This window comes from Perna viridis, chromosome 13, assembly GCF_037379345.1.
Source record: "Perna viridis isolate PV_CMFRI_1.1 ecotype Kerala chromosome 13, ASM3737934v1, whole genome shotgun sequence".
Taxonomy (NCBI): domain Eukaryota; kingdom Metazoa; phylum Mollusca; class Bivalvia; order Mytilida; family Mytilidae; genus Perna; species Perna viridis.
In genome coordinates this window covers 2,617,486-2,635,058 of record NC_142457.1, presented here as the reverse complement: position 1 = coordinate 2,635,058, position 17,573 = coordinate 2,617,486, and the positions used below count along the sequence as shown (strand labels likewise).

The following is a 17,573-nucleotide window of genomic DNA, read 5'->3' as shown; positions in this document are numbered from 1 at the left end:
GATTCATAGTCAAGTCAAGTCCAAACGAAATATAACACAAGAGATATTACACAACCGGAGCACTACCGCAATGGAAATGACTTGATACAGGCATTTCAAACGAAATGTTGAATTAAATTTAGTTTTTACAATGCGCTAAAAAGAATGTTAATGACAAAATTATTATCTTTAGTTATTTTTTTTTATTTAAAAAAATAAGAATGTTTTAGTAACATTCCAAATTTTGTTTAATTGTCTAGAGAATAATATCCCCCCTATATTCAATACTGACCACTGGATCATTTATATTGCCTGTGTAGTCCATGATATAGGAATAGATCTTAAGATCAGATGTGAACACGATAAAGTCTTCGTACTGACTAGGCTCAAGCATAACATCTGCTACATTATCAGGGAGGTCGATCCAGGGGTTGATATTCTGTCCATTGACATTGAACTCTTTGCTTTGTTTTGGTATGGAAGCGAAATACGGTAAAAAGTTGCCATAGTACAAGATGCTTGTTCCGTCGAAAAAGTATCGCTCCTGTGTTCCATATTTTGCCCGTAAAGTTGACCAAACTGGGTTTATTGGGAATACCGTCAAGGAATTGAAAGAGGTTTTGCTTTTTAAATGATCTGAAATTGACATTGGGTAGCCATGCTCAGTAAATTGGCTTGTTCCGGCAAATATAAATGCCCAAACTTGCGTTTCTGGAATATAAAGGTCAGTATGGTATTTAATGTTGCACATAAAAAATTAAAATATAAAACAAAGATTATTCCATATTTTTTTTGCATTATGTTTTTACTAAGATTAGAGTGAACATAATTATTTAATGAATGGTGATATTTTTGAATACGAAGTCACCGAGTTTTGGTCATTTTCCAGCTTTTCACAAAGTGCCCAGATTCAAATCTCTAAATATTACGATTTTTTTTCGTACAGATGCCCACCTGTATAGATACCCACCTGTATAGATTTCCACCCTATCTGTGTTTAGATAGATACCCACCTGTATAGATTTCCACCCTATCTGTGTTTAGAGATACCCACCTGTATAGATTTCCACCCTATCTGTGTTAAAAGAATGGATAGTCTTCACTTCGGTGATGTCCGGTAAATCTGGATATGCATTAAATACTGAGTGAAAGCTCTGTACAGGCTTACATGGTCCAGGAGGGGAGTATAGATGTGTGACGTCATCATATACGTACACACCATCTACTGTCAGTACAACTATGTCAAAATATGAGTAGAGGTTACAAACACTTTGTACCGTTTCCACAGCTCCAATGATGTAGGACTGACAAATGAAAACATAGTTAAGTAAACAGACGGCAATAATAGTATATAACATGTTGCAGGATATCAAACTATTATCAATACCTATATGTCATCAGCATAAACATACAAAATGTATGAAAATATATATATACATGTGAATAAATATCCTATAGCTAGTTTTTTTTATCTATATCGGTAATGTAGTGACAAAATAAGAAAGAAAAAGAAAAGGATCTTGTTTGCCTACCGCATTGTTCGTTGACGTTGTTTTAGGTGCTGCACTAGAAGATTCCATATCGATTGTACTTTCTGTTCCGGTCAATATTTGATCACGTGACATGGTATAATAATCTGTTATATTTGTATAAACATATGGTTCAAGTGATGTTTCGGCTTGAAACAAAATGCATTGACCATGTGCCCGTTGTTTAAGGTTATGTGCGTCAGCGGTCCAACGAGCACAGTTCGAGCACATCGAGCATAACAACGCACATTCGGTCTGAAATGAAAACAATATCAATAATACTTTTTTATGCAGAATGGAAGTGTTGATAGAAAGGTGTGGTGTTATGTCAAATCAAGTTTTATTTAATCGCAGCATTTCACTGATGTAGACAGTATCAGATAGAAAGAACAATAGTAGCCTTTAACTACTTTAATTCAGATTTGTGCATGTTTTCTTATTCACAGCCTGGTCAGAACAATATCTTTTACGTCTGATTAAAAGTTGAATAGATGATATTTGAATTCCCAAATTAATTTCAAAATATAACGACAAAGACTTTTTTACCCTAATTTTAGGAGCAAATAGCACATTTTATCATTAGCCCAAGCAGAAGATATATGATAAAGTCTTTCTGGTATTTGAAACAAAATCTATAAATGTAATGACTTTTCATTCAAAATTGTCAACTTTCCTTTCATCTATGGCAACATCCCTTCAGCACCTGCGTATGGAGTGTTCATATCACAACTCATACGTTATGCCAGAGCTTGCCGAAACTACGCAGACTTTTTGTATCGCGCTAGAATTCTAACAAATAGGCTTCTGGCACAGGGTTATGTTGCTACAAGATTGAAGTCATCACTACAAAAGTTTTATGGTCGTCATCATGAACTCGTGGATCGTTATGGTGTATCCATCTGCACCATGAAAACTGATTTATTCAACCGGTCATAGTTTTCGTTTCCTCGTTTGTCTACCCCGGACATGAATTTTTATGAGCAACTCGGCGGTGCACCTGGTCCATGATCCCAGATTTTAGTGGCGTCCGAGTTGCATATTTGCTTTTGTTACTTTGTATGTATGATTTTAGTTACCTATGTTCTTTGCTGTTTATGTCTGTTTTCAATGTCTGGTCTTTGTCCCTGGATTGCATTCTTTTGCTATAACCTTGGTTTCCTTGATTACTCTTTGAAGACGTTGCACAACCTTCACAACGTAAAATTTGAAATGCAAATTTCCTCTCGAATGATTTTCAAATTAAATTAAAGTTTGACTTAAAATTGAGTGTACCTTAGAATTTGTCTTATAATAAAGATTTTATTGTTTTCTTTAAAGAAAGCTCCATTTCACTCCCTAGTTACTGGTTACAAACAATAAACATGTAAAATTTCACATTTCATCATTTTTAATCGTCTTTGTGACGTAGAATTTAGAACAATATTTTTTGAGCTCACAAAAGGTTTTACCATATATAACATACACGCGTTAAGCAATGGTTACATCGAAAAAATAAAACCAATTATACTCACAAAAGTTCGAACCATATATTCTCCAAGTCTGTGGTTAACGGCGACCAAATTGTAATTCTCCATATTAAACAATGACATTTGACTTCCAAATGTACATACAAGACTTAAAACGAAAAATAATATCCGTATTCTTAATGCCTCCATCTTAAAATGCAGTCTGTTCATCCTTTCCTTTGTGTTTTAATTTTATCTTTTATGTCACAACAAAACAGAAGTACTCATTATTAACCAATCATATTGCTTTTAGAAAATATTTATCATAGAAATGTCTCATAGAATTTAAACAAAAAATTTTTTATTTTACATTATTATTATTTATGATATTTTTTTTTAAATACTAGTAAATAAAATGAAATGATCGACGTAAATTATCGCACTCAAATCAAACGTACAAAAAATTCTCACAAATCGCTACTTTTGTTGTGTTCTCCGTGTTAACCTCTTTATGACCTTTTGAAATCAAGAACGTTATTAACTAGTGCACAGTTGCCCCATAAAGCATTCCAGGGTTATGGGTTGGTCAAGTGTAAATTTGACATCCAGACCATTGATACCTCATTGATATTAGTTTATAAACAATAAACAAATATAAAGTTATTGATCAATGCAAGTTAATTACTGCTTGTTTGAGTTAATAATTTTGAAATTCTTTCCACTTGATTAGGAAAGGCTAACACTTAGATATAATGACAGACTTTATTAGCTCAGCGGTAAACTTTCAAGTTCAAATGATTGAGGTTGAATTGCTTTCCATGGATTATGTACAAATAAAAAAAACAGTTATTATTAAACAGTATCATTAGACTGATAAACAACATATAAATAAAATGTTGTTCTTAACTATTTTAATATCTTGTCATATCTCTTTTTGATATTAGTTCATACAAAGGAAATATAAAAACAACCATCATTATATAGTTCCAGAAAAGTTATAGTGCCAAGCCTTACTATTTTGTTTAATGTTAAGACCTATATTTAGTTTTTATTTATTTTTTATTGTTTGTCTGTTTTCAACGTCTGGTCTTTGTCCCTGGATTACATTCTTTTGATTTCCGCTAGAATCTTGGTTCACTTGATTACTCTGTTTTGTCATTATACAGGTCAATTAGTTCAAGTACAAGTATGAGGTCAATTAGAAATTGAAATATTAGTAGCAGTCTTTGTAGTCTTTTGCATGACAAAAAAAACCATTAAATTCACTTTTTAATTTCTAAATCAGAAACAGTTACTTACCCCATAAAAACTTATTTTTTTCATTCGGTCATTACACTTTTGAGATAAACAATAATATAGACTGTGTATGACATTGGCACTTTGTCAGAGTTATCTCCATTCATTTGATTTATTCAAATTAAACATGAATGTGTGATATAATGTGTTTACAATAAATAAAGATATGTATATAAGAAGGCCTATAGCTACGTAAAAAAGTATCATATGATGACTGGAAACCAACGTTTGTTCAGTTGGTTTAATAGCACAATGAATCACCGCTACCGTTGTCTGAACTTTATACGGATTGGAGCTTAAAATATGAAGGTAATATGGTTTTGTATTCGTCTTCTGTTTTCTCGTTTCTATACAAAAGACCATCACAGGATAAGTCGGTACTATTTTATTTTTTTCTTGTATTCAAAAAGCCAACAAACGCATTTCCAGGCGCGTAGCTGCCGTTAGGCAAAAAAGCTTTTGCCTGCACATAATTTTTTTTTTTTTTTTTTTTTTTTTTTTTTTGAGTTAAAATACATCTAGGAGAGGCATAAATGATGCTCTAAAACGCTGTCTCCGCGGAGCTTCGGGAGGGGGGGCTTCGCCCCAGACCTCCTGCCATTTTTTTTGCCAACACTTCAATTTGGCCTCAGCTACGCGCCTGATTTCCATTGCCGACCTATGAAGCTGAACTTGTGTAAATGCTGTGAAGTACACGACAATTTAATCTAAAAAGACCAATAATTTCGGTAAGTAATACGCGTTCTATAAACAGTTGCCTTTTGTTAGCATTTATAGCCCCTAATACTAGAAAGCTCGTGATAATAGATATTATACAGGAAGTACTGAAAACAAAAGTCAAAATGATATGGATAACAAGGGACGAGGCAACAGTACCTTACAGGCCTTGATGTTTTTGATATTTCAACTTTCGGTTAATACTATAATGCAAGTCACACTACTCTGATTCCATGGTAACGACCAGTGATTGTTGAATATAATAATAACAATTATATATATATATATATAGGTATGCAGTATACGTGTGTCAAGAAGTAAATTTTCATTCGACATTCTAATGAACATAGTCTACAGCTTATAGCCAAACAAAGGTCGGAAGCAAGGGCCAGCATAAAAAAGTTTAACAATGATATATGAAATACTTTTCTGCAAACCATGAAACAACTTCAAAATTAGATATAATAAATTTTACTTTATAATGAGAAATGAGGAAAAATACTAGGAGAGTGCTACTACTGCTATTAAATAAAGTATTATCGATTTCGATGCTATAGATTATAAATTCTGTTTAGCATAGTTTGCGGAAGAATGTTAAGGTTTGTTGAATTTGTTCTATTGATACCTATAAGAGATTTACATTACTTCGACATTTTTTCATCGTTTTTGCCTTTGATTTTTAATAAAGTTTTTTTTTTCACACTTTTACATTAATATCCATTCGTTATCATGACGAAAATTTTAATTTCAGATTAAACATTTATATTTGTTTATGTATGCAGATTATATACTGAAAAGGGCTTATATCTAAGCTTCTTAACATTTACAAACAATATTATAAGGATACAATATCAAGCACGAATAATAAGATACCTTGACTTATTTCAAATTATGAGAGTGTCGTAGACAAATTCGAAGACTTTACTTTTGAAATTAATGAATTCATATTAATTTTTCTACATCCTATGCAAAAGTTTATTATCTTATCGAGAACTTTTGTACTCAAAATTAAAAAGCAATAAGTTTAAGCACGGTTCGATTTTATTTTCTATTTATCATGATTCGAAAATAAGCGTCTTTAAATATAAGCACCTTTTATGTATCGGAATCATTTGTTGGTTTACAGTTTGTCCTTTCTGCATTGCAAGGGGTTTTGTTTCTTTATTTTGGAATGATAGCTCATCTAACACAGACCGTTTTTCTCCTGACTTTGGTATTTGCTTTGTCGTTTACTTTTAGAAAGCGAGTGATGGTTTTTGAGCAGATATGTGGTGAATTTACCGATGACACCCGTTCAAGTCGAATCAAACACATTCAAAGGTATGTAACAGATAAGTGTAAGTCTGGTATTAACACAACTCCTTATCAACACTTCGAACGATGGTTATAATAAACACATATAACTATTCTGAGAGTAACAGCTTACACAATATGAAATGATTTTCAAAAGGTTCATCAAAATGATGACCAATTCAATTCAGCTGTTAATTGGTAATTGAAGTTGCTACATCAGTTTCAAACAATCATCAAATGACTGCTTCAATACAACAACAGACGTCAGCTTCAACCAATCAGCAAACAACGGTTTCAATACAACAACAGACGTCAGCTTCGACCAATCAGCAAACAACAGCTTCAATACAACAACAGACATCAACTTCAACCAATCAACTGACAACGAATGTAACAACACATTCTGTGTCGTCTTTATGGTCGGAAACGAAGAAACAAACTACTTTAAAAAGGTTTTCCGCACTTTTCCTGCAGACGACATTTTCACCAATAACTGTAAAACAGGTCAACCAGAAGGTAAACAGACAGATACCGACGTTCAAAACAATTCATTCTGAAATTATCATATTTCAGTTATAAGGTAAGTATTTGTTGTATCACGTATGTTTCAAAAAGAAGTAAAAATACTTGAAATATTAAACTTCTTTGTTCCCGACTTTAAAGTCAGTTATAATAGAAATTTCTCTGCAAAAAGGGTCGAAATTTAACATATATTCTTCATTTGTATTAATATACCACATTCTTAAAGAATAATCAAGGGAACTAAGGTTATAGCGGTAATCAAACGAATGTATTCCAGGGACAAAGACCAGACATGGAATACAGACATACACAACAAAGAACATAAAGTAACTAAAATCATACATACAAAGTAACAAAAGTAAATGAGCAACTCGGACTCCATTAAAAACTGGGAGCATGGACCAGGTGCACAGGTAGGGTAAGCGTCATTATACAATTAATAAATAAATTTATTAACTGTATAATCAAACATATCATACATGTATGAGGGTTTACTCTTGGCATATTATAAAACAATAAGTATATTTTAAAATGGGTATATTAAAAAAAGATCCTAAAGATACTTAAGTGTATGTCATTGTTAGAATAAATCAAAATAGGGAAAAAATCAATAGTATCATTTTTCAAGTTATTTAAGGTAGATGCTATATTTAAAATTTCCGAAACTAGGATTTTAAACAATAATACGTCATCTGTAACTGAGATCATATTGATGTTTTGAGTATCTTTGTGAAGTTTCTTTTTTCCATTGACTTATCTTTCTTGGCCTGTTGCTTTCATATATATTCAATTAATCACGAGTTTTACAGATGTATTTCAATTGACAGCAGAAATATGTATTTTTTTATGTATTTTCAAAAAAAACAATACATAATACAATATAATTTCTAAATTAAGGTAACTGTGTAATTGACGCTCAAATACAGTAAAATCTACTGTAAAATGTTGATTATCTTCTGTGAGCAGGCAGATTGGAATGAATAATTATACATTTCATAGTATAGACCCATAACACAACTTAATTACAAAAATAAAAATATGTAGCCTTTTTTAGGGTGTATCACATTTTTCAGATTTTGCATGATTCTTACAAAGACAGCTACTTAAAACAAATTTCCTTTTTTAAATAGAAAGCATTTAGAGAATATTGTCTTGTTGATAATTATCAATTATAGCATGAGCACCAGAAAGATGAAGATAATTAAGATACAGGAGAGAAACATGTTCATGTAACAATGAAAACGTTTTAACTTTTTGCATTGGTCTCCTCGTAAGGAAATACAACAGGCTTCGATACAAGTTGATAAGTGGAATTAATAGGGTCGATTCAAGATGGTGTCCTTTTACATAATAATGCAAGCTCTACTGCAAACTTATAAGCTTCTATAATATGTACTTACCAACTCTGATGATATTAAACCTTCATATGTTTGTGCCTTGTGGGTTGAATTGTAGATGTAACGGTACATACCATATGCCAATTCATATATCTTAATAATTACTTTCTAAAGTAAGTATTCCTTTCAATAAATGTACTTGATATCACTAGAAAAAGAATTGCACAATTGAAAAGTAATAACATAGTTAGCAAACCGCTATGCAAAATCACCAAGCAAATGTCAAAGAGTTTAGTCAAAAAAAGAAAAGTCCATATATACAAAAAGCAAAAACAAGCAAGAACCTAAAGTTTTGAACAAACCGTAAAATAAGAAATAACAGAAAAGCGTCTCTTACTAAAACGCTTGAGGAATATTGCTGAATATTTTTCAAGACATACTAGCGGTGACCGGAGGTTTTTGGTCAAGGTGTGGATCATTATCTGGTAAAGACATCACCGTCCTAACTCGCCTAGGCGTTTATTTTTATGATGATATTCATTCATTATCACAAGGTCCTTGTCAATCAGTTTAAAAATTCGAAGATGTCTTTATTGGTTACTCCAATTTGCCAACTGTTTCTGAAATCCATGGCATCATGCATCATGGTCATACTATCGTTGAGGTTTTCGCAAGTAAGGAACTATTTTGTTTCATTAGAAAGTCTTACCACATAAGCACGATAAATTTAGTTAGTAAAAAGAATAAATTAATAAACAAATACATCTACACTATAAATAATGGCAACCTTATAATATACAGATCTCTTGCTCTATACATTATGTCAGAATATATGTAAGGTCGAAATCTATGAAATGCAATTTTAATATTGACAATAGCTTTTGTGTACATTAAACCTCAAAAATGAAATTATGTTTATGTGTGTTTATGATATGTTTTCATGGTCGATGCATAATGTTCATTGTTGCCTATAGTATTCTTAATCTGAGTAATTTATAGTAAACATTTGCACTTTTTTTTTAAACCTTTAGATGAAAGAGTATGGACCTGGATTTCACTTTCACATTCTTTCGCACCAATGCATCTTTATCCAAAGCTAATACAGGACCACTTACTGCTGATTTCACCAGCTAGTCACGTGATGGAGAGAGCTGACTGGGGTACAACAAGGGAACGATATCTACGAGTTGAACGATATTTCTACGTAAATGGGTCGTTTATTTATTACACGAATATCTCACCATATTATGCCAAATTCACTCAAGAAGATGGACCCATTGTCAACACTTTAAACCAGAATTTTAACATTTGGACTAAACTTCCTTTGGAAGTTATTGATTATTGTAGAGATCCGATAAAAACTGACACTTATATTGTGTTTACTCGTGATGGCAATTATCACCACTATAAACTTAACTATCAATTTAATAGTTTTGACCCTGACATCCATGTTTCCACTGTAGATAGTGTACATTTCGACATAGAAGAGACAAAGTGACGGTGTTTCTGATGTATTTAGATATTATTTATGTTAAGTGTTGGATTATGTAAGAAACAAGCAAAATACTGTTATATGTTCAGAAAAAAAACACCTTATTTCAACAATGTGGGCACATAATTTACGGTATATTCAAGAAGCTTTAAGTCCCAGTCACACTATCACGTTCCGGGTATTCCGCTTTGCTTCGTTTTCATAACGTATCTGAACTGCTAGTATATATACACGTAGAAAAACTTAAAAATACATAATCAAAACCGATGTATGCGCAGTTTAATGGAGAGCAATACGTGTGGTTTTTGTTTATTTTTATCAACAAACAACGTAGCAAATTACGCAGCGAAAGAACGTAGTAAAACTTGCAAAAGGTGTTGTAAAACAGAGAGAAACTTAATCAAAACGTGTAATTACGCTCGTGTACGTATTGGCCAGGTTTTGATAGGTATCGTTATGCTTCTGTAGTTTTTTATCTACGCTTTATCTGCCTAAATTACGCTTTATGATGTGTTGATACGTCTGGCTACGCATTGTTTCGCTAAGCTACTTAATGCAATGAACTAAATTCAAAATATACTTTTGAAACTAATTCAGTTGAAAATTAACATGGAACATTTAATTTGGCTATTTGCAACATAAAATTCAAATTTTTTAAACGGCGAATTGATATAAATGTTTTTATATTTTATGACGTATTGGTAGGAGATAGTCCGAGATTGAAACTACCGATTTATTTCACATTGTAAATTATCGATTTCTTTTTTCGCAGGCTACATGCGCTTAACCGTTGCTATGTAAAAGAGCGGTGTCATTATATCTCAAAGTGTAACTATTTCATATAAAATTTTTGAATAAGATTTTATGGTAAGACTTTTGTGGTATGTTATCTGCCTTGTTCTTACAGAGAGTAGCACATAAGACATAACGCTATATATATGTACTGGATTCCTAAACTCCACAAGAATCCATACAAACAACGTTTCATAGCTGGATCTGCAAAATGTAATACTAAACCTCTTTCAAAATTTTTAACTTCTATACTCAAAACTGCCAAAGAGGGTTTGCAGTCCTACAACAACACTTGTTACTCCCGTGGTGGTATTAATTCAATGTGGATCCTGAACAATTCGAAAGATCTTTTGGAAATAATCAGTTCAAGACTATTATCTGAATATAATAGCATTAAAACTTACTATTTTCAACACTGTATACTGCTATTCCCATACTCAGTTAAAATCCCGACTTAAAAATATAATGCATCGGTGTTTTTCCGTAAAAGATGGTACACCTACATACACATATATACAGAGAAAGATGTTTACAAAATGCTGGTGTTTTTAATTCAGTGTGGTGGACGTGTTTTCCAACAAACTGTCGGCATTCCAATTAGAACAAATTGTGCTCCTTCACTTGCTGACCTATTCCTTCACTATTATGAGGCTGATGTTATAGCTGATCTGATCCGAAATATCTTGACCTATACTTAGAAATCGATAGTGAAGGAAAACTATTGACCAAACGTTACGACAAACGGGATGAGTTTTCATTCAGAATTGTCAACTTTCCTTTTATCTGTGGTAATATCCCTACAGTATTAGCGTATGGAGTATCCATATCACAACTTCTACGTTATACCAGAGCCTGCCGAAACTACGCAGACTTTTTGTATCGCGCTAGAACTCTAACAAATAGGCTTCTGGAATAGGGTTATGTTGCTACAAGATTGAAGTCATCACTACAGACGTTTTATGGTCATCATCATGAACTCGTGGATAGTTATGTTGTATCCATCTGCACCATGAAAACTGATTTATTCAACGGGTCATAGTTTTGCTGTCCTCTTTTGCCTACCCCGGACTTGACCTTTTAAGAGCAACTCGGCGGGTGTTTCTAGAAAAGCCGAGGACGCTTACCCTACCGGTGCACCTAGTCCATGCTGACAGTTTTTAGTGGAGTCCGAGCTGCTTTTCTTCTTATGTTACTTTGTATGATTTTAGTCACTTTATGTTCTTCGTTATGTATGTCTGTTTTCCATGTCTAGTCTTTGTCCCTGGATTACATTTTTTGATTACCACTATAACCTTGGTTCCCTTGATTACTCTTTCAACAAACGGTCGGCCTTCCAATGGGAACAAATTGTACTCCTCTTCTTGACCTATTCCTACATTTTTATGAGACTGACTAGCTGATCTGATCTGAAGAAAAAAGAAAAATTGTTTAGCTAGATACTTTACTGTCAGTTTCCGCTATATAGATGACGTACTTTCTTTTGACAATCCTAGTTTCGGAGATTTGATACGTCGCATATATCCCCAAGAACTTGAGATAATGGATATTACAGACACTGCGGAACTCATATCGTGATCTACAGTTAGAAATCGATGGTAAAGAAAAACTATTCACCAAACGTTACGACAAACGTGATGACTTTTCATTCAAAATTGTCAACTTTCCTTTCATATAAGGCAACATCCTTTCAGCGTATGAGGTGTTCATATCAAAACTCATACGTTATGCCAGAGCTTGCCGAAACTAAACCAGACTTTTTGTATTGCGCTAGACTTCGTTGGAACTCTGGAATAGGGCTATGTTGCTACAATATTGAAGCCATCACTACAGAAGTTGTATGGTCGTAATCGTGAACTTTTGGATCGTTACGATGTATCAATCTGCACCATGAAAACTGATTTGTTCATCTTGTCATAGTTTTCCTCTCCTCTTTCGTCTACCCCGAACTTGAGTTTAATGAGCAACTCGGTGGGTGTTTCTAGAAAAACAGGACGCTTAACCTGCCGGTGCATTTGGTACATGCTCCCAGCTTTTTAGTGGAGTCCGAGTTGCTCATGCTTATAAATCCCTCCATAAGGATTCTTCTGTAACAAACCAGTTTTATACATGGTTTATGTTCAATAATGGAACGGATTCAATAATCAATCTCGACGTTTAAAACTTTCCCAAGCGGGACCATTTTAGAATCACTGCACGAAATGATATAGTTTGAAGAAAAACCTCAAGGATATTATCAGTCGGAAATTCGAAATCTTTTACTTTCTCAAAAAAAACCTCGCCTATCTTGGTCCCTGTTTATGTTATATACATCTCAAGTAGTTTCCTGTTGGCTTCTAGTCTAAGTATAATTACTACTTCCATCCAATTTTTCTTTTTTTCTTTCGTGTCAATGTTTATTATCGCCTTGTTTAGATAACGGACCTTCTTCTCCTCCGAATCTATTTTCAAAGGTACGCCCTTAATCGGCACGATTTCTAGTTTGTGGGCTTAGTCCTCCGTTATGAAAAAGTACTGCGCCCCCTTGTCAAGTGAAATATTATTCATAAGACATTATCATCATACAAAATACTGTAGGCGCGAGGGCGATTTTGAAGATCTCTGATTATGCAGCTCCTGTTTACTGCACATAAATAATGTTGTTGGTTTCAGGGGATCTTTCTCTTCAACGTTTGAATGTGCAACGTTTTTTTCATTGAAGTTTTGTTTTATTTAATTTGGGTTCTGCAGTACATTTACTTTAATGTTGTTTTCTACCAATTATTTGCATTGAAAGTCTGATTTACAATCGGTTACCCGATGACTTCCAAAACGATTGAAGCATACCTTTTTCTGTAAACAGATTTCAACAATGTCTGTAAGTTCTTACATGTAATTAGGCAGTAATTTCCATTGCAGAATAAACATGACTTAGGCTTTTTTGCAATCTGTAGTGGTTGAGTGGCGTTTTATTTTTCTCCTTGCAATGTTTGAGCCTGTCAAAAATGATGCAGAATAAATATGACTTCGGCTTTTTTCAATCGATAGTGGTTGAGTGGCGTTTTTTTTTTTTTTTTTTTGTTTCTTCTTGCAATGTTTGAGCCTGTCAAAAATGATGCAGATGGCATTACATCAAACTCGGCTTGACTTGTACTTTCTATTTGTCCTGCGCCTCCATAGCATAGCTCTCTTTTTATTGCTGTGCGCAATGAATCCATGTCGTCGTTACCTCTGTCTTTGTGGGTTTTTTTTCTAACATCGGACAGAACATTTTCATACTGAATAGATGAAATGACTGCGGCAAATGTACTTTTACGATTAAAGTCCACGACTAATACATTTTATTCTCTCTCTGAATTTTCAATATCAATTTCGTGACTTGTCCTCTGTGTCATACGCGCATGGATTTCGTCTTAGTCATTTTCGTCAGCCGTTTTGTCACTACACAAAGGTCACAAATAAATTGACTGTGTTAAACTGCGTTAAACAGGGATAACAAAGACGTACAGTTAGCTCTCTACATGGGTGTATTCAACTCAAAAACGTAATATATGCTCTCTAATACGTGTAACATTTACGTGACATTACAAAGGGTACATAGCTACGGCGCGTTTTAATTTGAAACGCAACACAAATGAGAAAAATTTACCTTAGTCGCTGACATCGTTACTACTCCAAATCCAGCCCACTAAATTTGTAGTGACTGATCATTTCTAATGCTGATAGTTTTGATGGTATTGCCATTATATGATATGTTCTTAGTCAGCTTTCGGTAACTGCGAACGTTTTTTCCTTTGTTTATATGGTCTATGTTGAGTAAATTCATGGAGGGTTTTAAATCTATTAGTGAATGAATTCAATGGTTCGTTTGTTTGTTGTTTCATTTCGTCTTTATAATCTTACATTAAAGGGTAATGTTTAAAGTTTTATAAAACGAGTTTTCATTTGTTCGAATATGAACACATCATTATGAAACTTGGTACACATAAAAATTACAAGCATAATATGCGTTATGCAACAATTCTTGATGGTTTTCTATGTTACTATTTTTTATCAATGCAGGAATGACACATTCAAATGAATGCTTTTTTTTATTTCGAAAAAGCATCATTTTTTTACAGACAAATATGAATAATCAATGAAATCTTAATTGATAGTATACTATATATTAAGGTATACCTTGGGTAAGGGACACAAATCAGTGATATGTTTGTATCATATTCAATTTCACCAAAGCCTATCAAGATTTCATTTGAAGCAGAATAAAATCAATCCAAGTCAATTAGATGCTTACACAAGATTGATGTAAAATGCTGCATACAAACGTTCCAATGATTTTTTAAGAGTTATGTCTACCTCCTTAAACACTAACAACTTTCAAGACATTTAGTTTTTTTCATTAAGTAAACAAGAAGGGAATCATGCAAGTGCAGAAAATTTATAGTCTAGAAGTATTTTGCAATTAGATGCAATTACCTTATGCAGGAAGTATATTCATATACATCAATAATAACAGGATATGTTTTAGAATGACTCTAATTCATAGAAATATAATCAGCTGTGCCTGAACACGTAAAACCCGTCCCCATATGGAAGTAAACTGAAAATCTGCCATAATTCGTAACAATAAATGTGCTTTACTGGGCGCAGCTTCATACGGCAGGTATAAGCACACACCATACAAGCTTGATAGAATTCTGAATTTTAATTGTGATGCAATATTTGATACAGAATTTGACCAGTATCACAGTGGCATTCTTATTCCTCAATAAGCACAGCCCCCAAAATCAATCCTAGCCTTCCTACTTTGGTATGAAACCTTATGGTACAATATCAATCAGATTCATTCATATTTATTCATGTTTTGTCAGGAAATCATGAAAATCCTTGTTTCTGGTACCTTTTTCCTATACAGTTCAAAAAACACTCCCAAAATAAATATAAGGCTTCTTACTGAAATTACCGAAAGAAATTCCTTACTTAACCGTTTTGTGAAAGAAACATACTGATTTTATAGCGGCATTGAAAGTACATAAACTCTGTAGTTAAATTTCTGGTAGTGTAGGATTTTACGACTTTGCTGTCGGGGCCTTCTAGAGTTTATTCAAAAGTTTTTTTCGCTTATTGAAGACATTTTGGTGATCTCTTAAATATTTGCTGTTTTGTCTTTATTTTTATATTCTGGTGCATTTGTTAAGTTACACCATATCAGTTTTGTTATCGACCATAAATCATTTATTTTCCTTTAAAAAACTGACAAAATCCAAAACGTTTCCAAACTTAATACAAATTAAAAAGTTCATTGATTAATTATTTTGACAGCACAATGTGTATTACTTGTTTTGCATATGTTTTTTGTTTGTAAAAGATGAATCCAAAAATAAAAAAAATCACTTAGTTTGTCAGCAGACTTTATGTCTTTACTTTACACAACATTGATTTAACAAGGTCACCAACAAGCTTGACATCAATCATTTACATGATTTAAGGTAATTTAAATATCAGTAATCATAAGGATATAAAACTCTGTTATCAATTTTAATGAACTGAAAATTTTAAAAAGACTATAACCGACTTTACTGTTTTCAGAGTAAGAACTATTCTTTGGATGATGAGTGGATTGTAAAGTATTGCCGTTAAAATTTCCCGAATTGTTTTAATTTGTTATAACAAGCATAATACACATTTTGTGTTGTTATAAAAAAAAAGACATACGTCTGTCTCGACACTTATTTCGGGGCATTTAGAATGGACAATAAACTTATTTACATTATCGTTTGAATCGAACGACTCTTAGCACTTTGTTTACTTTGCTGTCTAAAACTTTTGTTTTCAAATTGATCCATTTAAAGTATCTTTGAGACGATAATTATCAACATTTTGCATTACGTTGCAAAATACTAGTATGGCACATTGATCAGAGATACGATGATTTTGTCGGGCTTTGCGTTTGTGAAACTTAATTGAAAGTTTAATTGTGAGCATATTCCAGCAAAAGTTAGAATGTTGCTTTGGCGATGTGATTTCATGTGCATGTTTTATCACACATCTTTCATTGCCGCGATTCCCTTTTTGATATTCAGATATTCAGAGTATTGAATACATAGTCCTACTGAAAAACCGTCATGCGGTATGGTCAACTTAACACACAAAGTTCCTATAAAATATTTTCCCTCAACTCATTCTCGTTTATCAGAACGGCCCTTTAGAGGCACCACTACACCTTTAACTAAATATTTTGCTAGAATTTTTACAAGTTTTATTAATTTGTAGGAAGATTTCTATCAATTTGTAAAAGACCGCGTAATACCAAAATATTGTAAAATGCTTTTGAAAGAGGTTGAAAGTTTATGCGCGAAAGAGGATAAAGATCCAAACAGCAAACAAACACAAGTTACATTAAAAATGTAAGGATGCTCTTCGTTCCAAACCCGTAAACAGTAGACAATAAAGAAATTACCATTATAAATTAATACCATCGGGTCATCAGCAAGCAAAAAGTTCTGTAAGAAGAAAAATAACCCATTCCCCAATTTTTATTCGAACAAGAAAATAGAAAAGTAAAAAAAAAAATCCATAAAAATCTACGATTAAGTTTTTTAGCAATAAACTTAAAATTTCATGTTAAATATTGTTAAAATTACACAATGTTTTGAAAGGGTAAATAAGTCTGATATTACATAAGGGGAGAAACAACTGATGTTTACTAAAGCAGGTAAATGGCACATATCAAAAAATTTATATTATCAATTATAACTAAAAAGTATCATTCAAAATAAGAACAAGAAGGAAGTGGATATTTGTATTAAATCGACCAATTTATTATTATTTTTTTTTGTAAAACATTTTTGTACAATACTAACATGACATAGGACTTACGACTTGGAGCCTTTATAGGGTCATCTTGTACTTTACCGGATTAACCATGTATATGATTTACTCACTTGTAATATAACGGTTATATTACAAGTGAGTAAATCATATCGGCTGGAACAGTATATGATTACAATGCCATTAGACTTGGGATTACTCGTGGACTATTGTCGGTGTTCGTTTTGGGAGTTCTTTTACGTACATCATCAACATTTTACGTTGTCTTGTTTCCATTCATTGAAGGCCATAAATGACATTGTATATTATTCATTATTCTTGATATAGATCGTCTCTGTTTCCTCCTCACAATATTTTGTCACTG

At 32.8% G+C, this 17,573-nt stretch overlaps 1 protein-coding gene across 1 annotated transcript; it reads right to left on the bottom strand.

The window, feature by feature from the left end:
- Positions 1–235: 235 nt before the first annotated feature.
- On the bottom strand, positions 236–1,604 carry LOC148599221 (uncharacterized). The gene is made up of 3 exons (XM_088557176.1): positions 1,512–1,604; positions 1,034–1,283; positions 236–690 (listed from the first exon to the last, which is right to left on the bottom strand). Exons 1-3 carry the CDS (start codon positions 1,602–1,604, stop codon positions 236–238), a joined length of 798 nt encoding a protein of 265 aa, XP_088413302.1.
- Positions 1,605–17,573: the final 15,969 nt, after the last annotated feature.

Excerpts from the sequence above, each read along its gene's own strand:
- LOC148599221 (XM_088557176.1), bottom strand. The coding sequence starts at position 1,604 with ATGTCACGTGATCAAATATTGACCGGAACAGAAAGTACAATCGATATG. Across the intron at positions 1,284-1,511 it reads CAACGTCAACGAACAATGCG|TCCTACATCATTGGAGCTGT; the intron begins GTAGGCAAACAA and ends TTCATTTGTCAG. Across the intron at positions 691-1,033 it reads TAGGGTGGAAATCTATACAG|AAACGCAAGTTTGGGCATTT; the intron begins GTGGGTATCTCT and ends TTTATATTCCAG.